This window comes from Mesocricetus auratus, unplaced genomic scaffold (genome assembly GCF_017639785.1).
Source record: "Mesocricetus auratus isolate SY011 unplaced genomic scaffold, BCM_Maur_2.0 Super-Scaffold_4256, whole genome shotgun sequence".
Taxonomy (NCBI): domain Eukaryota; kingdom Metazoa; phylum Chordata; class Mammalia; order Rodentia; family Cricetidae; genus Mesocricetus; species Mesocricetus auratus.
Window position 1 is genome coordinate 38,863,510 of NW_024429182.1, and position 26,348 is coordinate 38,889,857.

The window sequence follows — 26,348 nt, forward strand, 5'->3', positions numbered from 1 at the left end:
GGTCCTGACCGGGTTGTTTTGATAGAACCTCACAGATAAGGTGGCATCTGAGTTAGGACTTGCACCCAGACCAAAGCTAGGTAAGAAATAGCATTCTGAGGCAGAGAGAGCATCAGCAAAGACATGAAGCAATGTGTGGTTCAGGCTTGGGAGGACAGGTGGTCAGACAGCAGAATGGAACAGAAGGCCAGAGCCTATGGAAGCCTACAAATGTGACCAAGCCTTGATATCTTTCTGTGTTCTCCATTCATGACATTTTCTGCAGTCTAATCTAGTATTTTCTAATTCATTAACATCATGGATGATAATAGTCATAATATTCCTGCCTCACACTTGTAGCTTATCAATTTTGATTCTCTAAGGACTAACTTTGTGGAGATAGTTTGAAATCCATCTTCTAGAATTCCTTTAATGTATAAGCTTGCTGGTCTCAAAAAATCCTTTAGAATTTCTTTAGTTTGCTCAGGCAAGGTCTTCATATATAGTTCAAGCTGGCCAGACACTTACTCTGTAGCCCCAAGTGGCCTTGAATTTGTGATTCCCCTGCCTGAGTCTCTTGAGTGCTGAAGTGGTAGGCACTTGCCTTTCCCCAACCTCAGATCTGCCTTCCTTATTTTTTAAAAATAACCTCTTTATTGTGCTCTTGTCCTTGGAAAGTAGTTCTGCTGGAGAGAGAAACCTAAGAGGACCATTGTTTTCCTCATAGTGTGTTGAAAACCATTGTCAGCTGTTCCTGGACTTCTATTGTTGCTTGTGAGACGACGTGTCCATTCTTTGCCTTCCTTTTGATAGTTCATTCTGCTCAGTAGAATGAGAAGTGTTTATTCTTCTTTCTGTGGTCTTGGGTTGGTGTTTTACATTAGTTCTGAGACACTTGGCCATTTTCTCTCCTGATACTGCCTTCCTCATTCCCTGTCCCTTTTCCTTGGGGACTTAGGTTAGATAAGGATAGGGCTGGTGACTCACTGCTCTAACTGAACCTTTTTCATTTCTTCTGCCTCCCTTCACTCCTCTAAATGGTAGATCAGCCCTGTTAAGAGAAGCTTTCCTTGAGAGGAGCCTTCCCGCCAGTCGCCTGGGCTCTGCCACGCCAGCCTGGTTCTAGATCCACATCAGTCCCAAATAAACACACAGGAGGCTATATTAATTATGAAGCTGTTGGCCTTGCTTGTCTCTTACTGGCTAGCTCTGTTTTAAGTAATTACCCCATAATTGTTAATCTAAGTATGTCTCTTACCAGAGAATAGTTCCGGGGTCCTACCTCATGGCGTTACATCTCGACTCCTCTGTGTTTCTCCTTCCCAGAGTTCTCCTGGACTCCTAGTCCCTCCCATCTTGGTTCCCTATAGGCTCAACAGTACTTTATTGACATAAGACTTCCCCAACATCTCCTCTTTTCTGTTTAAACAAAAAGAAAGGTCTTAACTTTAACATAGTCAAATTGTATATAACAGAACAGTTATCAAGTAAGAACATAGTTACAATATTTTAGCAAGATTTAAAGAAAATATCATCTATCTCATTCTTGTGAGTCCAAAGTTCTATATGTAGCTTATCTCTTATCATAACTAAGGAAAACTATAATTATAACTATCTGTCTTCAACTCCATCAAAGACCACAGAAGGATAATATATAAACACTAGGATTGACAGAGACATCTTACTGCCTGGACAGTCACCCGAAGTTCCTCTGTAAGGTTGGGGCATCCATCTTCAGCCCATAGGCCACAATGTGTCTGGAACACTTCTCAGCAAAACAGGAAATTTCAAACTGTCCATCTGCGTTGGCAGTCTGTCAGTCATTTTTCTTTGTCCTGCAGAAAGTCTCGTAGACTCTTCATGAACCGGGAACCCTGTAAGACTGAGTTCAGTAGTCACTTTCCTGTGGGTCCTGCATGTCCAGATGATACAACAACAGTCAAACAATCTAGGCAAGAGCAGTTTCTTGCCCAAATGGCTAATCTTTCCATGTTGAAAGCAAACTTTATAACGAGTTTCTTCGATGCCCATCTTCCTCTCAGATGTAATTGGTGCTGCCAGGAGCAGACATTTCTCATTGTCAAGAAAAACCCTAAACCATTTTAAATGCCATTTCTGAAGGTCTTTGAGAGGTTTGAAGACTGTTTATCTATCTCAAATATATTTCTGAATATCTAGAAAACCTAACTTAACTAACTATAAATTCTGACTATTATAAGTAACTTCTATAATCTGTATTTAATTATGCATTACATTTTAAAAGATCAGTATAAGCACAATACTTAATCAAGAGGAGAAATATAAGCATCACAAGATTGACCTTGAATTTGTATCAATAAATGAAAAACAATACCCATACCATAATTCCCTTTTTTACCATTAAAAAAGATTGGCTGTGATAACTAGCCAATTATAAACAACCCCATTTAAATGAAAACAAAGATTTATAAACAAGATGGGAATTGGGACGTCGCTCATTCCAAACTGCTTCCTGCTGGAAGGGGGCGCTGTTTATACCATGGGGATCATGACAAAACTCAGAAACCTGTATCAGTCCATATTTTCGGGGTCTGTAAGACTGCATCATCTTCGCTGTTTCGATTGTTGGAACACCTGGTCCACTGCTTCCGGGGGTCTTGGTTCGTCAAACCACAAAAGCCTGGAAGGAATCCTTAGCTTTTCATTTTCTGTAGAAACATAAATAAAACTCCTTTTCCGAGTAACATATCCTTATGCTTAAATTTTGAAGTCAAGGTATTTTCAAAAGATATAAGTTGTATTAATTTAGCAGCATTTATAATCAAGTGTACTTTAACAGTTGCTCCTTCCTTAGCAATGAAAAAGCTGAAAAACACAATAGTGTACAGTATCCAGACTCTCTGTGTGATTTCCATCTTTACGTGGCTTACTTATTTATCTATTATTACTTTATTTCTTTCACTTTCATTTATTTTTCTCTGAGACAGGGTTTCTCTTTGGAAATCTGCCTGCCTCTGCCTCTGGAGTAAATCCTACCGGCGTGCGCCACCACAACGCCGGCTTTTGTATTTATATACCACTTTGCTGTTTTATTTTCTCTCTTAATCTCACGCATATTTTAAAACACACTGTAAACCTTTAGAGGTTTTTCTTTATCCAAGTCTGACTTTACTGTAAATCTTTATGTTTTTCTGGCCACGTGTCTTATTTGTAAAACCGCGGCTGTTTTAAACTGCCAGTTTTTCGTCAAGATGGCGGGCGTAAGCGTGACTTCAGCTTACCGCCTCAGTCCATGGTGACATCCAGTAAAAGCTGCCACTTCCAGCTGTACGTACACCCCTTTTAATCGTTAGCAGAGTCTCTTAAAACAACCTTGCTGGCTGATTTTTTTTTTCTTTTTATGCTGAGTCAGGAAGACTCCGGTAAACGAGCCACGTGAATCTCGGCTTGTCGATAGCAAAACAGAGCACACCTGAGAAAAATGCTGCTACCAAAAATCTGTGCTTCTCTCCATTCTTCTGTTTCTAAAATTCCTTTAAAGCTTTTGTTATTTTGCGTGGAAATTCATGATCCCACTCCTGATCACCATTTTGTTAAGAGAAGCTTTCCTTGAGAGGAGCCTTCCCGCCAGTCGCCTGGGCTCTGCCACGCCAGCCTGGTTCTAGATCCACATCAGTCCCAAATAAACACACAGGAGGCTATATTAATTATGAAGCTGTTGGCCTTGCTTGTCTCTTACTGGCTAGCTCTGTTTTAAGTAATTACCCCATAATTGTTAATCTAAGTATGTCTCTTACCAGAGAATAGTTCCGGGGTCCTACCTCATGGCGTTACATCTCGACTCCTCTGTGTTTCTCCTTCCCAGAGTTCTCCTGGACTCCTAGTCCCTCCCATCTTGGTTCCCTATAGGCTCAACAGTACTTTATTGACATAAGACTTCCCCAACACAGCCCTAAGTCTGAAGCATTACTTTAGCCTTTCTCTAGATGTAACACATCTTGTTTATAGTCATGTTCACCTCTGCACAGGCAACTCCTGTCTCCAACCTGACTGTAGGCTGTGGTCACACATGCTGCTGCCTAGGTCTACTCCACACGCCATCATTCTGGTGATCTTACAGCCCACTTTCTTTCCCTTCTTTAGCTCTGATCTGTCTTTGTCTCCACTCAAAGATTTTGATGTCTTTTTATTCTCTCTCTCTGTTCTTTACACTGACTGCTGCATCTGACCACTCAAATGGTCAACAAAGGGCTTGTCCCAAAGCTTCCCTCTTAACCTGCCTCACAATCATTTCTTTTCATAGTGACCCTTGTTTGAATCTCTCTAGGAAGTGTGTCCATCTTTTTTGATCCTGTATCTCAAAACTGTCATCTACAAAGTTCAGTCTTGAGAATTGTGCAGCCAAGTCACAGAAACTCTTTCAAAACATCTCATAATGTTAAAACTTAAAAGTAAGTTTATGATTTTGTGTTTAGGGTAGAAAAATCTGGCTCAGCAGTTAAGAGCACTGGCTGCTCTTCCAGAGGATGAGGGTTCAATTCCCAGCACTAACATGGCAGTTTACAACTGTCTGTAACTCTAGTTCTGAGGAATCCAACGGCCTCTTCTGGTCTCTATAAGCACTACTTGCATGTGGTAAAACATTCATACACAATACAAAAAAAATCTGTAAAGTGATTTTGTGTTAAACTATATTCATAGCTATCCTGAAATACATGTAGCCATAGGCAATAGGTTGGCAACACCAAGTAGAGAATAGTCTAAGCACTTTAGTGTTACATTTCAAAATCTTCCAGAACCAAAGCCTTTCACAATTCATTTCTCACCTGTTGAGACTGCATCAGGCCTTGAGAATGTGACATGACAAGAAATAAGCATTTTATACTTGTGAATGTTCTGCCTATGTATAAAATAATGAAATTGAGTGCATAAAAAATCAAAAGTTCTGAGTCATGTAATGCCCACCATGCATGAGCACTGTCCTAAGAACTTTACATGTGTTGTCTCATTTCATTGTCATATGTTCACAAGCATTATTTCCAGTTTCTAGAGAAGAAAACAGGCATAGAGGGACTGGGGAGATGGCTCAGTCCATATGAACAATTGTTCTACAAACATGAGGTCTTGAGTTTGAACCCTTAATACCTAAAAGGTTAGGTATAGTTGTGTCTACCTGTAACTCCAGCACTGGGGAGGAAACAGAAGGATCCCCATAGTTCACTGGCCAATTGACCTCTCCAAAAAAACCATGAGCTTCTAGCTCAGTGAGAGATTTTTGTTCCGAGACAGTAAGGCAGAAGTTGATAGAAGAACACACCCACCATGTTGTTCTGGCATGGAGTGTATCATGTGAATGCATTCTCATCACACTTGTAACGTGTGCACCACACACAGACAGACACCGAGAAGCGTCTGGTGCTTTGAGGAACTTTAGAGGGGAGTGCGTGTGGATGAAGGTGAAGTGTGGTGTTAAATGAGATTGCATGGCAGAGAGAGCAAGAGGCAGGTAAAGAGACAAGTAATTTCTGACCTGTCTTGAACATTTTTTTCATCCTAATGCAGTGAAAAACCACTGAAATTTTATGCTGGGATTAAGAGACAGCTGTGTCACAGGTCTCTGGGGCCCCGAGTGGACCATGGTTTTGTTCTCTAGATCAGGAGTGGTGGAAACAGGTCAGCTTTAGGAAGAAAACCATGCTCCTGGCTTTTAACATACTGACTTGGGTGCTGTGTGAATCACTTTGACTTGGCCATTGCACCTGAGAGAAATGAAGGAGGAGAGATTTATCTGGGTCATGGTTTCAGACGGTTGGGCTATGGTTTTTGAGCAGAACATCATGGAGGTGATGCTCCAGTTTGTCTTCTTTGCAGATAAGAAGCAGAGAAGGGCCATAGAGAAAAAGGCCAGGGAAAGAGACACCTACTTCCTCCATCAAGGCCCCCCATCTTACCTTTCACCAGTTCTCAGAATACCATCATATCATGAACCCAACAAGGGCTTAATCATTCGCCAGGCCAGAGACCCATCATCTGAATATCTCTAGAAACATCCTTACAGACACACAGATGTATGCCTCATTAATCTAGCAGATACTCCTTAATACAGTCAACTTCATAATAAAGTTGGGTCTCATGGGTGCCTTGAGAGAAAGAAAACTACATAAGATATCAAGCAAATGTCAAATACATGGACAAGAAGTCCCTAGGGGAAGGCTGGTCAGGATTTATGCAAGTATGTGGGAGTGCATGCCTCGTGTATGGGTGCTCACAGACACCAGAAGAGGGTAATGAATCTTCTTGGAGCTGGAGTTACAGGTGACTGTGAGCCACCTGACAAGGATTCTGAGAACTGAACCTGGGTCTTCTGGAAGATCAGCAAGTGTTTGCTCAGAACTGCTGAGGCATTTGCCCATACCCTAGCCTGTGGTGGACTTCTAATAGATGGTGCCATGCTATACAAAATGACATTTCAGCATGTATACAAAATGACACTTCAGCATGTATGCAAAATCACACTTCAGATGTATACAAAATGATACTTCAGTATGTATGCAAAATGACACGTCAGCATGTAGTGGTAAGAAGGTCAGCCCTTGTTTCAGTGACTGTGGACAACTGGAAGATGAACCTGTTGAGGATGTCTCTCCTGGTAGAAGGAATTTTAGATCCTGCTTGTGAGGTCTGCTTTAATCTTTTGTAGAAGATTTGAATGCAGGGTGAAGGCAGAGTGGGAGGAATTAATTATAGATTCCTCTGCAGAACACCGGAAAATCATTGGTCTTTTATCAATAGGAGCTGGTTTTGGAAATTGTGGTTTGAGTCTATTAAATGGAGGGGGATGGCAGACAGAGACACACACACAGAGGTAGGCACGCACATGTGAGAAGGAACCAATTATAGACAAATGACAGTCCCTAGATATTTTCTTTTTTTAAACAGCCCCCCTTCAGTCCCCCACTCCCACTGGTCTGCACCTCATGAAGTAGGCTATGTTATCTAACATGAGAGACCCACATATCTGCCTGCCTCTGTCTCCCCAGTGTTGGGTTATAAGTTGGTGCAACCACTCCTGGTTTTGGGGAATTGAATTCAGGTCTTGTAAGCACTTTACCTGCTGAGCTGTCTCTCCAGTCCCAAGTTCAAGGTCCTCACTCTCAGCAAGTTTTTTATATCATTTACCCAGTACACCTGTGTTTTATACAATGTCAAAGTAGGATTTTATTTACAACCTGTTTAGTGCCCTCCTATTAGACTTAGCTTCTAGCTGTCCTAAAGGCTGGATTGTGCTATTCATGGAGCAAACTGCCCTTTCCCAACTGCAACTCCTTTTATATTGAAGCCATTCTCAGGAACATGGTGTGGTGTATGCTCCTAGAATCCTGCAGGAATCTGTGACCATACTTACCTCCCCGATGGCCCTTTGAGTAGGAAGTGACATTGTGTATAGCTGGAGGTAGCAGGTTATTATCATATTTTAATAAATAATAGATGCAAAGTGTGAGGGATTGCTTGTGTTAACAGAGCCAGTGGAGAAGAGAACCTCCACTCTGATGTAAATTAAGTATGATTTTTACCTTCTCAAACTCTCAAATGAGGCCTCTACAGGGAAATAAAGGAATGTCCACATATTTATCTTTTGCTGAGTTGTTAGACTAGACTGGTATTAGAACTTACCTTCCTGTAGGGCCTGTATTAGTTTTAAGGCATCTGTGACTAAGTATCACACATGGAGTGACTTAAATAACAGAAAGCTATTACTGTCTAGGAAGTCCAAGTCCGAGGAGTCAGTTCCTTCTGAGGACACACAGCAAGGATGCGCTCTGAGCTTCCTCCTTGCTTGAAGAAGGCTGGCTTCTCTCAGTGTTGTCCATTTCATCTTGCCTCCACAGGTCTCTGGATCCAAAAGGACACCAGTTGTATTAAAACAAGCTTCACCCCAATGACCTTGTTTTAACTTGATTATCATTGTAAATACCTTGTTGTTTAAACAAGGTGTTGCATTCCTCACTGGGGGTATAGGGCTTCCACATAAGGTTTGGAAAGAGGGCACTATCATAATTCAACCTAAAATGGAGCTGTAAGGTAAATTTCATGTCTTAAAAAAATGACCATAATAGCAGTTATAGAAGGGGATCTTTTATCCAAGCCCCAATTTCCCACCAAAGTCCTTGTGTCTGGTCTGGTCTACTGTTGTGGTCAGTTTTTGTCACCATTTAGCTTTCAAGTGACAGACTTGGTGCTTTTCCTAGCTCACTCTCAGCTGCAGCTTGCTGGATAGTCTCCAGAGGATATTTTTTTTGGCGAGGGAGGCAGCTGCTGGACTTATTCACTTGTTTAATGATTTCAGGATTCAAATGTATCATTTAACTTTGTGTCTGACATTTGTGGTGAATTTTGCTCAGTGCTCAGTGCTAATTTGATGCCATCTGAGCAGTTTCCTTCTTCCATAGTTGGTTAAGGCATCCAGGGATCCCAAATATAGGAGACAAAAATTAGGGTAGTAACATTTTGTATGTCAAAGCAGTTTGCAGTATGTGAAGTGCACCAAGTGTTCAGCGTCATCCCACCTGCTTGGAAAGCCAAGGGCAGAACATGGCCTGACTTTAGATAGCTGGTGCCAGAATGCTGTGAGCATTGGAGCTCGTCTGTCACTCTGCTTCCTCGTTGTGGGTATCCCACCTGTGGGTTTTTCTTTCTGGTCATATGGGCATATGGGTTTGGCATAGCTGGATCAGTGTGTTTCTCGTAAGAAACAAATCCCGAGGTTATTATTTTTTTCTAGAAAGTTTATTTGGGTTCATGGTTCCAGAGAAATAAGAATCTATTTCCATCACAGCAGGGTGATAGGAGCAGCAAGCTGAGCCCTCATACCCATACAGGTTGTGCTTCTCTGAACTGATAGTATGTTGTAGATAGACATACCATTTATGATGATTAGAGGGTCTCTGCACAAGTCGGAGGCTGGACTTCTGATGGCCTGGATGGCTTCTGGTCCAGCAGGGGTTGCTGCCAAGTTTGGGACTGGCATTCTGGCAATGTGTATGGCCTTTGATCTGACTGGGTGCTCTGGGGTTCAGGATGCTGGTATGGCTTCTGGTGGGGTAGGTGTCTTCTGCCAGAGGTGTGGACTGGGATATGGTGACAAGGAGAGGAGAGGTGGCTGGGGTTATTCTGGGTAGGTGCAGGCAGGGTGGGGGGACAGTCTTACCTTGGGTTCAGAGAGCTGGCCTAGCATCTGGTGGGGAAGGAGGCTTCCACCAGAGATGTGTGGGGAAAATCTTTTTATCAGCTCTGGTTTATATGACCAGACAAGCAATCAACAGGAAAAAAACCTCTTGGCAGTAGGATTGTACAGCAAATACTTCTGTTTGTTTTGCACCTGGGATGGTCACACAGCCTGTTCCCCTCTCTTATTCACAAAAAGAATATTGGATGGGAAAATCTGAGGCCTTTGTGGTATTCTTTGGCACCTTTTGGTACCTTTAACCTCACTCTGCCTTGATAGGCTGACTTTTGTCTGTCAGACCAATCTCATTTTTCCCATTAATCAGTTTGACATGAATTGCACTCACACACCAGGGTGTGTCTCTGCCAGGGGCCTCAGAAATCTCTGAGGTGAATACCTTTGCTCTGGTCCTCTATCTCATCACAGCCACCTGAGTAGGTCTGCGTGACAAGTACAGATAACAGCTATCCCCTTCTGCTGTGTAGCTGAGCTGTTTCACAATCGTCCACAAGTTTACTCTACTCCATGGCAACATGCATTTTGCCCAAATTTTCCATCTGGTGTTGAAGCCTGTATCTTGCAGAGACTTGTGTCGTATGCTGACAGTCATCATCATCGGCTTTTGGCTTTAGTGTTTCTGACATTATCATGCTGCTCATCCTAAACAGCCCTCATTTCAAGTAAGAGGTACTTGGGCTTGTTTGTTTACCAGAAGGAACTTCAGTTCCTCGTTTGGAAGACTAAGTTTGGCTGAGAAAGCCCCTGCCAGCTGGAGCTCTCTTTGGTTTTAGGAAGCCTTGTTTTTAATGATTTGTGTATGTGATTGACAACTTGCTTAGATGGAGAAGGTGGCCTGTAAGGAGGAAGGCCTGAGGGCCATGCTAGGCACTTGAGTGAGCAAGCAAGTGAATGGCACCATGAACCCAGACTGTCTGGGGCTGAGAAGACATTTAATCATGAAGAACGTTATCAACTGCATTTTCACCCGAATTTTAGAGATTTCCTAAAGATAAGTCTGAAGGCTGAACATGGCTTACAACTCCTAGTTATTCTTGGTCTGGATTTCTCACACTCTTTTCTAGTGCCTGTGCTGAGTCTCCACTGGTATGTTTGGTGTTTCTGAACATAGCAAACACATCCTGTATTGAGTTTCTGATGCTCTCAGAATATTCTAGTTACTCGCCCCAACCTTCTTGAAAAAAAAATCCATGCTTAAATAGCATCTCTCTGAGAGACCATCACACATAACCTTAATCCATTCAACATTCATTTTCTATTGTCTATCAAACGTCATAGGTGTTATATTTACTATGAATCTATTGCTCCCAATCCCTGTGATAATGCTACTTGATAAGCAGTCCACAGATGGTATTGGATGAACAAGTATGCAAATAAGAGCAAGAAAAACAATGAAACACTTGGCTTGTGAATTAAAGTTCCCAACCTCATGCTCCCATAACATCAGCAGTAGACCTTTATCTGAAGTGCCTCTTGTTGCTTTTCACTACCTCACCTCTGTTCCTGTTACTACCCTTTCCATCTCTTGGCATCCACCTTGGATATTTATCAAGTACCAATTCCTTTGTATTACTTTCAGATTCTGACATTTCTTTGAGACCTTTTCTGCCCATTGTCCCGCGCTACCGTCTCGCCAGCAAGAACGACGCAGAACACTCGGATCCTTCTGCAGTAAAGCTTTAATGCATCTTGAGAGATAGATGATCAGCTTCTTAGAGGGAGACCCCAAGCTAAGAAACCCAGCCCCTTATATAAGCCTAGGAGCTCCGAGTGAGATGTGTAGAGCCGGGATTGGTGGTTTGCACATCACCCCAGATGACGTCACGGGAGAGGCACAGTTTAAACGGTTAACTCCAACTGACAGCGACAGTTAACTCTAACTGACAGCGACAGTTAACTCCAACTGACAGCGACAGTTAACTCCAACTGACAGCGACAGTTAACTCCAACTGACAGCGACAGTTAACTCCAACTGACAGCGACAGTTAACTCCAACTGACAGCGACAGTTAACTCCAACTGACAGCGACAGTTAACTCTAACTGACAGCGGATGTCAGCGCCATCTTCTAACGGCAATAGCGATAGCGAGGGCGGCTCCTCACAGCCCATGCCACTTTTTCTTCCTCTGATGGCATGGGGGAAGCGCCTCAGCATGCTCCTCCTCCTCCATGTCCATATCACTCCTCATCCATCTGGTGTGCTCTAACTCCCCAGCCATAGGCTTTGCATCTGGAGACTAGATGCTACTGTCAGGGGTTCGTATTTTACATTCTCCTAGGCAGTGTGAGTAGAATTATTTTTATGATGAGAAGAAGAGAGTGAAGTCACTATCAATGTTTTTCTATAAAGAGACAACTACCCTCCCTCAAATGATGTGACAGACTCTGATGATCCCCGTGGAAGGCCTCACTATCCTTGAGTAGTGGGTGGGTGGGGGTTGGTGGAGGGCATGGGAGGACAGGAGGATGAGAGAATGGGAGATTGATATGTAAAATAAGATTGTTTCTAAAATAAAAAATATATGCAAGTAAAAGAGACAACTACTATTAATACCTATATAATCCCTTCAATACACATGTTCATGTATGCACCCATCCCTGTACCCATACCATATTATTATCAAAAATGTCATTACATGTGCATGGTATCTAGTAACCTGGATTTTGAAAAAGATACTTCAATACTATATAAAGAATAATTTCCCACTCGGTACATATGTCTTCATTACTTTAGTCATTATTCTGTTTAGTCGTGTCTAGTCTTCTCTAACCTTGAGAATATGGTCTTTCACTGTGTGTGGTATGTGTGCTTTGAGGAAACATGGAGTGAAAGTTTTGGAGAGAGGATAGATATAGAATCAGTGTTGTGGATGCCGAAACTATGAGTTGCCTGGAGAAACACTCTTCACACTCAAAAGAAAACTTCACATCTTCCTCAAAGAATTTTAAAAACCAGTATAAGTTTCAAACTTTTAAAGTTAGTGCTATATATAACTTGTTAAATGTAAATATATTCAGAGCCAATTAATTCTAGAAAATTTAAAATATGGACTCCTTCAAATTAAACCATGATAGTAATCTTTAAAATGTTCTGGATTGGGGAATGGGCAGTATGGCAACATGTGCCTTTAATATCAGCACATGGAAGGCAGAGGCAAGAAGATCTCTATGATTTCAAGGCTAGCCTAATCAACATGGCAATTTTGGACCCGCCAGAGTGACATACTGAGACCCAAATATGAACTTTCTCCTTGTAAATGGTCTGAAATGCCATACAGTTCCCCTTTCCCTACTGAGTTATGAATCCTGGTCTAATACCTTAGACAGTTTTAATCTAACATAGTATATTTTCTTCTTGGAAGTCTTATTAGACATTTGTTGTTATACCTTTCATGGGCATAAATTGAAACATTTCAAATTTCCCAGTAACATGAGGGAATTTAAAAATGCCTGTTACAAGTGTTGAAAGGTAATTTGTTATATGTAAATAAAAAGCTATTTCCTATAATTACATAATGGGTCAGTGAGTATTACTGGCTGTGGGCACAAAGTAAATTTTTTATTATCTACTTTCATAGATACCAGTGTTGAAAACCATTTTCATATAAGTCAGAAGAATGTGGATAGGAACAGTTTTATTATAGCATTATTGACCAATTCTTTGTACTTTTAAATTATTTATTTAAAGTATGTATTGTCAGTTATTTTTAATATTCTATTAGGTGACAAGTAATTAGTTCATCTGCCATTCAGTTGGTTCTGTTTACAGGAAAGGCCATGAGAAATATCACAAGGTGTCAGGTATAGGGGTTATGTATTATGTAATAGGTTATTTCATAAGGATTTGCATCCATCAAGGGTGTGTTTATCATAGAAAGTCATTGTTGATCATTAGCTTTCCATAGGGGTAGCAAAATGACCTCAGTTTCCCCATTTTGTTTGCATCTCTCCAGAATAAACTGTCCATTTTTATTTTGCTCAAAAATATTTATTCCTAATATATTTCAAATATGTTTATTGAAGTGTTATACTATTTATTTCTGATGTTTATAAGAGACCACTTCTGAAAAAGCATTGCTAAGTTCTAATTTTATGGGTGTTTAGGTATAGGCTCTGGTGAGTGTTGATTCCTCCTTTTTAAATGTTTATTGATTCAGGTATAATCTCTATAATCACCTAATTATTTTATCTTAGGAGTTACTTCTGATCAATACCCCAATTTTAAGGTATGACTCAATGAACAAAGAAACCAATGTCTTCTTTTTCAGTTACACAATTATTTTTTCTTGAGGTATATTAACTTAATTCTTATTTCGCTAAGTAGACAATTCTTAATTTTCTAATGGTTTCTCAAATTTTAATTTTTACTGCAATACTTTTTTCTCACAATATTGCATCTAAAATGAAAACAGGAAGTGCTCTGAGACCTTGCCTATCACGTCATGCCCTATCACCACAAAACAAGGCAAGCAAAGAAACCAAACCGACAGGGGCTATTTCCCGCATTCTACTCATGACTTCCTATCTTATCTTGTTGAGAAATCTATTTACACAGAAAACAGCCACAGTACACTTGATCATGTACTGTGTTCCAGGCATAAGCTAATTTCATTACCAAAATTGTCACACTTAGTCTCCACAGTAGCCTTGTAAAGTGAGAGTTAGTGTTTCCTATAACAGGCTAACAGCAATCTTAGTAGGTTGAAGTTGGGTGGTTTTGCACAACAGTGTTTCCTTTAGCCATATTAATGAAGAAGAAATGGTGCTCTTGTTGCCCTTATTGTGACTCTACAGAAGAACACCTTTGAAATCTCAGGTCTACATTTTTGCAGGAGAAGTTGTGTACACTGTACTTTTATGGATGATCAAATGCAAACCACTGTCATTTTTGTTTTGCTACCAAACTCAATCCTATTTGGTACCAAATACCTTTTAAAATTCACTCAGCATTGCCGGACGTTGGTGGCACATGCCTTTAATCCCAGCGCTCAGGAGGCAGAGGCAGGCAGATCTCTGTGAGTTCCAGGCCAGTCTGGTCTACAGAACGAGTCCCAGGACAGCCTACAAACAATACAGAGAAACCCTGTCTAGAAAAAAACCAAAAAAATTCACTCAGTATAACAACAGTCTCCTTGGAAAACATTTGTGTGTTTAGTGTCAACAAATGGTTACAATTTGGTAATATCCTATTCTTTCTTTTTTCTCTTAAAGATAGTGTTTTTAGAAGAATCATCTCAGCAGGAAAAACTGGCCAAAGAGTGGTGCTTCAAACCATGTGAGATCAGAGAGCTGAGCCACCAGTAAGTCTCTGCCAACATCTTCCATTTTGCTGGGAGCCAGTACTAACTAACGTTCAAGTGATGAGAAGTGTGCATAGAGAGACCGAGGAGGCTTGCTAGTTAAGCAGTTGGCCACCAGTGGGCGAGAAAAGGACAGAAACTTTGAGGACCAGGGACTGCTGTCTGTCCTTTATTAAACATCTGTTGGGTAGTTTATATGCACTATTAAAATCTTGACAAGTCTTTTAGCCCCCATATAAGCACATGGGAGGGTGAGGACAAAGCAGGGAAACCATTAAGGAACAGTCTGAGAAACAACCACTCTGATGGCATGCTTAGGGAAGACCTGTGTACAGAATGCATTTGAGTTGACATTTTAATGGTCTTTATAATCCATATGAAATGTGTTTTATGTGCTAGGCTGTCTCCATAGTCTGGCTGATTTCTTTTGTACAAATGAGAGCACTTGTTATAAGCTCAAATACTTTATATAATTTCAGAAGACTGTCTTTCCAAATCCAATAAAAGTGGCACCACCATTTTTATTCTGAAAATATGTTTAAAACTCGGAAAGTGACCTTAGGATGAAGTAATGAGAAGTTCGTTTAATTAGTGATGGTATTCAAACTGGGTGATGTGGGCCTTAGCCTGCAGTGAGCTGTTCTGGTTGTGTGGCTTCTTCTGGTGTTTGCCATTTATTCAGAACATGAGTGGAAGCATGGAAAGGGCCAGCACATACCTGTAATCCCAACACACTTGGAGGAGGACTGCAAGTTCAAGACTAGTCGGGTTACATATTGAGACCACACCTCAGAAAGAAAAAGAGAAGTGTGGGGGAGGGGAGTGGGACATGAAGCTGTGGATGTAGACTAGTGATAGAAGACATGCTTGTTATGTATGAAGTCATTGGGTTTAATTCCCAGTAGTACAAAAATAAAGTTAAATATGTGACAGACTTTGATGATTCCTCCATGGAAGGCCTCACCCTTCCTGGGGAGTGGATGGGGGTTGGGATGGGGGGTTGGTGTGGGGTATGGAAGAATGGGAGGGAGCGGGAACTGGGATTGATATGTAAAATAAGATTGTTTCTAAATTAAATAAAATATTTTAAAACTTAAATAAAAATAAAAAAATACAAAAGATAGGTAGGTATTCTGATTACTGTATATAGGGCTGTATAGTGCTCTTTTTCTTGATTTTTATACGGTTAGACTACTATTTCAGGTATAAAATGTGAAGTTGATGTTCTGAGGGAATTATGCTGACTAACATAGGATGGAAAAAGTTGAAAAGTGATGAGAGGAGAGCTACTTCATCTCCGTCTGGTGCAGCCAGTGGGCCACCTTTTTACTCTGTCTGAAGTCATTTTATGACTAGTGACCAGACTTTTCACCTTGGCCAGGGTATTGACAAATTGCAAGTCTGTGACCATCCCTGAGCTGCATCTTGCTGTCTGTAAAATGGGGTGGTATACTTAAGGGCTTTGTTCCACCTGCTTCTCTCACACAGCATGCTCTTACATCTTTAACTCAGCAAACCCAATGCTCACTCTTGAGCATCTGGACTTTGCTAATGTCACATCCTAGTGTTTCCAATATTGGGTAAAAGCCACTCAGGCCTCAGCGAGTCCTTCCTAGCCCATCTTCTGCTCTTGAAGACTGCATCCTCAAACACCTCCTTTTCTTTTGCCTCTTTTCTACTGATAGGACACTCAGGTTTTCCTTGCAGAAAAAAAGAAGTCTCATGTACTCTTCCCATCCTCACTTTTGCTATGAAATATGCCCAACTCTCTCTCTATTACCCACATCTGGAGCGCATCACATCTCAGCACCTTGGACAGAACTAACACAGACTGAGTAAATTCCTTTGATGTTGAATGCCCTGGGCTCACTGCATCAAAGGTGCTACAGTCTCTCCGAGACTTCACATATCTTGCCTTCAGATTTATTTTTGTCACTGCTCACTCTCCTGCCTCCTTTTTCACTCCCTCTGATATCTCTGTGTCCTAGTTCCCCACTATTTTCTTGACAACAGTTCTGCCAATGTCCGTCATCATCACTTTCTCTTCCTCTGTCCATAAGTGGATGCTTCTGCTCAAGATTTAGCTTTCTTTATTTCTAAAGAAATTTCTGGCATTAGCAGCTTGTAGAGAAGCTTCATAACCCTGAATCCTGCACTTAACTCTTGTCACCGCTTATCCCACATCTTCAGTAACTTCTTATACACCTCGAGGCCACAAGCTAGGGACTAGATATGGTTTTGAATGTGTCCTTGAAAGTTGGATCCAGTGTGAAGATGTTGAGAAGTGGTGGGACTTTTGAGAGATGGGACCTGGTTGGAGATGATTGATGGTGGTCTTGCAAAGTGAGGGAGTTTTGTGAGAGTGTTTTCTATTAAAGTAACTCTACCCCATACAGTAGGCTTATTCTGTATGTAGCTAGTTATTTTTATAGTTCTCTGTGTGTTGTCATATAAGAAAGTGTGCTTTTTCCTAGATCATGCACATACATTTTTAGAAGTGTGATATAAAGAAACCTCCTTTAAAAGCAAAGTGTCTACCCTTAGGTAGTTTGTTACAGAAATAAGAAATAGTCTTCTGCATCATACTTTGACATTTGGCTTAAGCTGACATCATGAGACCCTACAAACCTGATTCTCCAACCAGGTTCTTTGTATGTTCACCCTAATGTGCTCAAGCTATCTCCCTGACTTGTAACAATTACTCCTAGGGACTGATAAAATATTAAATTCTTCCTCTCATATTTGTCATTTGCCTTCTGTTTCCATTACCATGATACACATTCAGAAACTTCGTGCATGGTTGCAGGAATCTCCTAACTCATGTTTTCTTCTTCTTTTTGTGTGTTTATATAAGGATGTGTGTATGTACACATGCATACCTACATGTAGAAACCAGAGTTTGCCATTCTCCACGTTATTTGTTGAGGCAAGGCTCCTTTATTGAAATCCAGAGCTTATCAGTTCAGCTAACATGTCCTGGGGATCCCTTATCACTGCCTTCCCTGTCCTGGGATTAAAGGTGAGCCACCATGCTCCCCTGGTATTTATGTGGGTGTTAGAGATTTGAACTCTGAAAATACTTTACTTACTGAGCCATCTCTCTGGTCCCTCAACATCATGTTTTGGTAATGATTAATATCGTAAGAGTAGTTGCATTTTTTCCCTGTTTAATAGTATTCCATGGGGACATAGTTTGTTTATCTGTATTTTCCCATGACAGTTATTTATATTGTTTCCAGCTTGGGGCCATAATATGAACAAGGCTGCAGTGAACAATTTTGCACAACTAATTTTATAAACTCAAATTTTATTTCTCCTGAGTAGACACTTAGGGGTGAAATTATTCACTAAGAGCCTCTGTGTGACAAGATCTCAGTCTCCCTGTCTCTATCTGTCTCTCTGTCTCTCTGAAACACACATGCCCCTAATATCTTGAACTATTTTGCAGCCTCTAAAGGCAGGGAGATGCCTTATTTCTCTATAAATTTCCCACAAGTCTTAACAGAGTTTCCTAAACATGCTTGGGAAACATCTGAAGATTACCCAACTGCATGTGACCTCAAAGCTGTTTCACTTTGTGGTGGTAGAGGAAGTAAGAGCCCCAAGGACAGAGGGGACAGAGGTAATTAGAGAGGGCAGTGACTGACACAGTTCACATTATAACCTTCCTTACATACTCACAAGTTGTCGCCATTCTTTGTTTGTCACATAGAGTGTGGCTAACAAGAGTGCTGAACCTAGAGGGGAGCTGCCAAGGTCAAGGTGCCCCTCCAAAGCTCATGAATTAATGATTCCCTTTTCAAGCTAAGGGCATTTCTGGAGCTTATGTTTATTGTTATACAAATGAGGACACCACTCTCCTACTCCACATGCTGAGATCATAGCATCATCTCCACCACTGGCAATTACCGATGTTTTCATTTGCTTGGCTCCACTCTGAGAGATCCCAACTCAACATTTTTAGACCCCTAGTGACTAGCCCATCACAGAGTGACTTGCCCTTCTGCCCTCTCCTGAGAAACCGGAGACCTCAAGATAAACCTAAAAGATAACCCTCCCTTATCCAGGAACTAGCTCACCACATTCCTGCTCAATGTTTAACTGTACAATGCCTAAAAAATGCTTGCTTGAGATAACCTTCCTTATAAGACATAAGCTATCATTTAACTTTACATGCTTTATGATGTTTGCTTAACTCCCCAGTTTGGTTTCTTCCTTTTAAAAAAGCCCCCAACTGCCGTTACTAGGGGTTGAACTCCTCTGCCCCTGCAAGGGTCATGAGCTCGGCCCTGGTGCACTGGTTCCCCCGAATAGACCTCGTGTGCTTGCACCAAGAACGGTCTCTCTTGAATTATTGGGGTGTTGGCTTATCCAAAAATTTGAGAGAGTGTCTCCCCACTCTGGGGGTCTTTCAACTCTTGTATGCAGTAACATACTCCCCACAACCCTGTGGTCATAACACTCTTTTTCATATAGTGAAGATGAAAAAGAGAGACTAGATCACATGGCACATATACCACTGCTGGCTAATGGTGGTCCTCATTTAGGCAGGCTGATCTAGAATGCATATATGTAACTGCTGAGCAAGCTGCCCACCATAAGTGACGTAATGCTCAGAGGAAACCGTGTCCAGTTCCAGTTCATGTACATATCCAGTAAGTGTTAGCTGCTTGCACCACAGCCTCATTGCCACATCCTAGTTCCTTTTTAACATAGAGCATTTTAAAGCTGCTCATGTATGTATGTATGGATGTATGGATGTATCTGGATGTATGGATGCATTTCATTTGCTGGCTAAGAGCTTTTCCTTGTGCTGTCAAGTGTTGAGTCCAAGTTCCATGGGTGATTTTCCAGTTGTTGTAGGTGAAAGTAGTAAATATCATCTGTTAATGGACATGTGTTTGGATGAGTTGCTGCAATGAATACCCTGGGGAACTGAATTTGCTCTTTAGATGAGTTGTACATGTCTACAAGCATTTGCCTTCCTCCCTTCTGTGGATAGTGCTTCTGAAAACTTAAGAATATCTATCCAGACCTCCTTGATGTAAAAATAAGTGGAAATGTGGCTGGGGAGGCACAGCTGATCAGCAGCACGAATGGAAACTGGGCATAGTGTTTCCTGCCCACCATCTCAGCACTCAGAAGGTGAAATCAGCAGAAACATGAATTCAGTGCCAGCCTGGGCTGTACACCAAAAGCATGTCTCAAAAAGCAAAGAAAAGAATCGGAGCAGGGATAGTGGTTACAGCATGATACCCCCCCCCCCCGGCCAATAGCTTCACCTTCAGACCAGTAGTTCATTTCTACACTTTTCTGGCAAAGATCAAGTGTCTTTAAGCAGCTCAGGCATGTTCTTGACGTTTCTGTTGAGAGCTCAGCCTTTGAGCACATGGAAAAGGGCAGGATTTCTTGCAGACTTCTAAGATGAAGAGGACCACTGAGCCTCAAGTCATTGCTTTTCATCTTTACTTCCCCTCTGTGATATGTGTCCTTGTCCCTCAGTCCAGTTCTTGAAGGTTAAAGACTCTAATCCCACCTCTACTCTTGGTCCAGTTGTAAGAACATTGTCATAGGATATGGTCATGGCTTCTCTCTCTTCTGCTACAGCAGCTTGGCTTCTGTGCTTTCCTTCCCTGCACTGTCTCCATTGCAGCTCAGGTGCTCTCTTCTAGTAGAACCTTTTTCGTATTTTCTGATCTCTTTAAGTAAGAAAACTTAGAGTTGCAAATGGGTACAATAAATGAAACCTTTGTCTAAAGATGCTCTGAAATGATTTTCTTCTCCTTACTTCCCAGTGAGTTCTTCATGCCAGGCCTTGTTGATACACACATCCATGCTCCTCAGTATGCCTTCGCTGGAAGCAACGTAGACCTGCCACTTTTGGAGTGGCTGACCAAGTACACCTTTCCTACAGAACAAAAGTTCCAGAACACTGATCTTGCGGAAGAAGTCTACACCAGAGTTGTCGTGAGTATTCTATACGTGGGTGCTGTGAAATGCTTTATCATCTATGCAAACATTCATTTCTAGGACCAAACTGCAGTTATAAAAAAGTAAAAGCTGGGGTAGACTGTGGCAACATTCATTTTAGGTCCTTTCTTAATCCACTGGCCTGCCACCCTCACAGTGGCAAGGAGAGTACGTGAGTGTAATGACCCTAGTCTCAATCTAGTGGGTTCTACTATAGCACTCTTTTAGCCTTGTCTTCTGGGTGTGTTCTCTCACTGTAGCCAATTCATAGTTCTGTTCTGACGACCATATGGAATATCCATGTGACCTTTCGAAGGCTCTGTGACTCACTGTCCCCATCTGTAAAACTCAGAGATAATGATAGAACCTACGTGATGAATTGTTATGATAATCCATGGAGTTAATAGTTTTGAGATCCTTTAAGTAGTGCCTAGCACATGGGAAGAGCTGTGTCTTGTCATTTTTTTTAATGTTTAAGGAAACATTATATCTCGAATTGCTTTTGGGAGGATACCACGTAGTTTTAGGAGGTTTGCAAGGAGGGAAGATAGGATAGTCCCACACTGCAGAGCAGGTGAGAAAGTGATGTGAGGTTTGACGGTGTTAGTGGGAACACTGGAGCCAGGTCTGTCCCTGATCAGTGGCCGCGGTGCGTGCCCACTGTGTGCTGATGCCTGGAAAAATGGGCCATTTTTCCCCTTTCACAAAAACGAGCTCCAGAATAAGAGTACACTCAGAAACTGGAAAACCGTATGAAGTAAAGGTCAAATGCAAATGCTTTTCATCTCTGGCCTCTGCTTCCTGCCGTGAACACTCACTGGATTTACGGGTGTTCTAATGTTGGTCTGGCTACACACCTTCCACATGAACTGGCCTAGCCATCCTGTCAGCTCTTTGTCTTGTGTCATCCCAGCCTCAAAGAGTAGAAGCGAGTGCTTACATTCTTTCAGTTGTCTTGCTCACTTATAATTGTGGGACTTACATTTTAACCGGCATCCACATGACACTAGAAAATCCGAGAAGAGCTAAAAGATGGCTATGAATTGGCTAACACACTGTGTTAATGAATTGTGTTAACGACACCAAATCTGTATCCTCAAAATGTATTTATACCTCACATTGTTCTAAAAAGGGGGTTGAAATTGCTTAAAATTGCATAGTATGAAACAAAAGAAAATGAGTCATCAAATCACAGAAAAGGAAAAGGAGGGGAATAGAGAAATAAAACCCAAAATCAATGCACTCTCTTGGTAGAGTCTGTCACAAATTTTGCTCTGTTTCTAGAACATGATGTAGACAGGGAAATCAGAAATTAAATTCACACTGTGTATGACTTTGAGATTCACATTTGTTGGAATAAAAACACATCTATTCCTTATACTGAAGCTAAAAAATTAATTCTGACATTGCTTAATGTGGATGGATATTATGCTGTCAAAATACATTTGTAAAGGTGGTTAGGGGTAGGAGAGAGAGAAGAAGAATGAAGGGAAAAAGAGAGAGAGAGAGAGAGAGAGAGAGAGAGAGAGAGAGAGAGAGAGAGAGAGGAAAGGAAGGGAAAATCCCACTATATCAGACCTTTACACTTGGATTATATATTCTTCAGGCAATGTCTATACATATTTCTTCATTATAAATGTAGTTATTTAAAGTCAGTAAGCTCAAATAGTCTATTCCTGGCAAGTGTGTATATATATATATAGCCAGACATGCCCTATGGTTCTAGTTATGAGCAGGCCTACACATGCTGACAGAGATTAGAATGGAGTTGACCTCTGCTTAAGAGAGTTGGCATTTCTCCTTCATGCCCCTTCCTCCCCTCCCCCACCCCTTCCTCTTCTCTTCTTCCCTCTTTGTGTTCTCTCTGTCTTGTCCCTTGACTGTAATTTGCATAGATTTATGAATTTTTGAGTGTTTTTAGTTCATTCCAGTCAAATGTGAAAGTACAGCTTCTCATGTAGTTCAAGCTTTTCCTCACAGAGAACCCAGGCTGGAGGGCTTTCCTCACACTGATAAGCCTTACTATAGGATGCACTTTGCAGGGGCCGAATGGCTCCCGGTGTCATAGTGAGATCATATCTTCTAGCCATCCATTTACTCTGGGAAGGAATTGTACAGCGTCTTCAGGAGCTGTGGGAGTGGCATGCTTGGGTGACTGAGGACACTGGAGATGAGCTAGAGTTCCTCTTAAACCCTTCCCCATCTTGATTTTGGGGGATTTGTGCCCTTTCCACACTCGCCAGTTTCTACAGAGTGACTCACTACACAGAGAAGGTTAGGAGTGATTGGGTGACTTCTACAGGGAGGAGGAAGCGGCTGCATAACTCCTGCCAGTGTCCTGCTAGCACCCCCATGGGCTCCACACTCTTCTCAAAGCTTCCAGGTCCTTCTCTGGGTTCTCCTCTGCAGCTGTCTCGTCTTGTGTTTTTCTTGGGGGGTAAAAACCCTGTTGTTCTCACTTATCATTGTGCAAGTAAAAAATTGCTAAGGAAAAAAGAGACAGAATGATCATTGTTCTGCCAGATGGAAGCAGAAGTCTGGTTGAATAAATTTACTTTGTCGTACAGAGAAACATTCCATTTGTACACTCACAGAAAAATAAAATCCAAATACCCTCACACAGTCCTAAGGAACAAGGAGTTAATTGGCACCACATTTTATGACCTCTGAAACACACAACCAGGACATTTAAAGCACCAATTTTTCCTTAAGCTCACACTTTTAGAATATAAATACTTTTGCCATTTACTGAGGTCTCTTCTACATCAAGATGGCATACCTTTAAATAAACACATTTTAAAATTAAAAAGCAGACTTCTATTTTCATCTGTATGTGCCATGTGACTCTTCTGAGCACATGTGATTCAGGATTTTTGTGATTTATTTTTAGAGGAGAACACTAAAGAATGGCACAACCACGGCTTGCTACTTTGGAACAATTCACACTGACTCATCCCTGATCCTTGCGGAAATTACAGGTGAGCAGCTGAAAACAGGGTTTATGGGAACATCAAGCAAAGACAACCAGATCATGCCTGGTAATGGTTCCTACTCAGTAGGAAGCCGTGCCTTTGGATCTAGAATTTGAGCATTTGCCTTTGTACTCTTTGCAAGTAACTGAGTGTCTGGGAATATCCTTGACCCCTAAGTAGGCTTTTATTATTTAAATGATTTGATTATTTCTATATGGATTGTGGTCCCAGGATGATGATTACAGATCTGAATTTTGTATATTGATTTGGGTTTTTTTAAAGTGTTTCTTTGTATTGCCTTGGGGCCTGTCCTGGAACTCACTCTGTAGACCAGGCTGGCTTCAAACTCACAGAGATCTGCCTGCCTCTGCCTCCCAAGTGCTGGGATTAAAGCTGTGTGCCACCTACGCCCGGCTGATTTGGGTATTTTTTTTTTTTTTGGTTTTTCAAGACAGGGTTTCTCTGTGGCTTTGGAGGTTGTCCTGGAACTCGCTTGGTAGTCCAGGCTGGTCTCGAACTCACAGAGATCCACCTGCCTCTGCCTCCCGAGTGCTGGGATTAAAGGCGTGCGCCACCAACGCCCGGCCTGATTTGGGTATTTTTTAAGAGCACATTTATCACTGTAGCTACAGCAAGAGTTTATTGCATTATAATTAACAGATCTTGGTGGTTAGATACATTCAAGGCATTGTACTAGATGCTAGGAACACAGTGTTAGTTTAGTAATACTTGTGATTCTATTGCTAGGTACCAAACAACATGCAAAACACTCTAAGTAGCCTTCTGATGTCTACTGCTGCCCTCATAGCACAGACAGGTTAACTAAAGCTCAAAGATATTCACATATCTAAGACCTCAGAGCTGGGAAGCAAAATCAGACTGGATTTAGGGTGATGATTCCACACATACCCAGTACAGTGCTTAACACTGAACAGACACTCAGTAAACACTGTTGGCTGATGATGTATTTACCCTGCTATTGGGTTCCAGGGTAGTTCATACCAAAGGCCTAATGACTGACACTGTAAACACTAACAAAAGTTTTCAGAAGAGGCAAAGACTGCCTGTCTAGGACAATTCCATGGAAGTGGCCTTTAACTGCATGGAAGACAAAATGGGGGGGGAGGCTAAAATGAGGAAATGAGATGGACAGAGGAGTGGGACACAGATGTTGATGATGGAGACAGGAGATAGCATGGCTTGAAGGATGTCCTGCAGAACATCTCCTGAGGGTCCTCACTGCCAGCAGCTGATAGGCTTTCAGCCAGTGATAAAGGTCTCCATGCTGCTACACTCTGGAAGAGCAATGACACATCATCTGAGTACTGTGAGCCTCTGCATCGTTCTTTGTGTATTTCTTACAATCCTGCACAGAGCAGAGGACTCTGAGACACCGGAGTCTAGATCTCAGATGATAGCTGCCATCTCAGGTAATCCCAGAGGAGAAGAATCAAATCCAAGTCAATCACCCAGCATCCACATCCTCAACATTTCATATGCTGTCTTTTATCTAGAAAGGGCCATGCCATGCATGGCGAGGAACTAGATCCAGTGATGGCAGGAGAGTAGCAGATGGAAGAGAAATGAATGGGGGAAAAGGGAAAAATTGGTATATTGGGGATATGAATGTATTTTCTAGGGTCTGAGGTATTTCCCTCTTGTATCATGAAAGAAGATGAGTGTCAAGATATTTATGACATTGGTAGAAATGTAGACAAAGTGTATAATCAAAAGGAAAAGGTAAAGAAGAATTATAAAATATCTAATTATTTTCTGGCAGGCTGGGGACTGGGTGAAAGTCATCTACTATTCTTTAAAATTAGTGGCTTCATTATTGTCACAGTGTGAAGACAGAGATGATTCTTTTTTTTTAATCATTTTTATTTTAATTTTAAATAGCTTGTTTTACATGTCAATCCCAGTTCCCTCTCCCTCTCCTCCTCCCGCACTCCCCTTCCCCCCGACCCTCCCACCCTATTGCCAAATCCTTCCACATAGGGGATATCTAGAGTCTGTCCTTTTACTCTGGGTAGGGTCCAGGCACTCCCCCTAAGAGTCCAGGCTGAGAGAGCATCCCTCTTTGTGCTATAGGCACACGAAGACTGTTTGTATACCAGGGATAGACACTGATCCACAGCTCAGGGCCCCACAGGTTGCCCAGGCCTGGCAGAGATGATTCTTAACAGTCTCATTTTTTTAGGATAATTTTAATTTAAAAGTGTTTTTGGACTCCACAGAAAAAGTACGTGTTGAAAAAGAAACCCATCCTCAGATTCTTTCTCTGTGTGCCTCACAGATAAATTTGGACAGAGAGCATTTGTGGGGAAAGTATGCATGGACTCGAATGACACCGTTCCCGAATACAAGGAAACCACCGAGGAGTCGGTCAAGGAGACAGAGAGGTAGTGTGTCTGGGGCTTTTCATCTGTGTGGATGAGTCAAATGCTACTCTGATGGCATTTGAAACAGAAAGGCAAGTTGACACCATTAGGACCCAGTTGGGATCTGAGCACGGTGACAGACTGTTCTGATTGCTGCAGTATGTAGTTAGTTCACAGAGCTCAAACATGTGACAGTTGGTGGCTCACAGAGCTTTCCTGTGCAGACCATTCTTGACCCTCAAAAAAGCTCCACAAGGTGTCTATTTTTATGATAAGAAAACTGAGCCTAGTGAGGTGTTGGCGGCGCATGCCTTTAATTCCAGCACTCGGGAGGCAGAAGCAGGTGGATCTCTGTGACTTTGAAGCTAGTTTGGTCTACAAAGTGAGTTCCAGGACAGGCTCCAAAGCAAGACAGAGAAATACTGTCTCAGAAAAACAGAAAACAAGAGAAAAGGAAGGAAGGAAGGAAGGAAGGAAGGAAGAAAGGAAGAAAGAAAGAAAGAGTTAATCCTGACATTGCCTG

General features: G+C 41.7%; 1 protein-coding gene across 3 annotated transcripts in view; it reads left to right on the top strand.

The window, feature by feature from the left end:
• Window positions 1-26,348, top strand: part of Gda (guanine deaminase) — a 79,229-nt gene that overhangs the window by 22,177 nt on the left and 30,704 nt on the right. The window contains exons 2-5 of one of the 3 annotated variants that reach the window (XM_005063768.4): window positions 14,414-14,502; window positions 20,298-20,469; window positions 23,363-23,450; window positions 25,741-25,846. In XM_005063768.4, coding sequence (XP_005063825.1) covers window positions 14,414-14,502; window positions 20,298-20,469; window positions 23,363-23,450; window positions 25,741-25,846 — 455 coding nt within the window. The remainder of the gene's footprint in view (window positions 1-14,413; window positions 14,503-20,297; window positions 20,470-23,362; window positions 23,451-25,740; window positions 25,847-26,348) is intronic. The other 2 variants (XM_040746516.1, XM_040746523.1) reach the window with 2 other exon arrangements.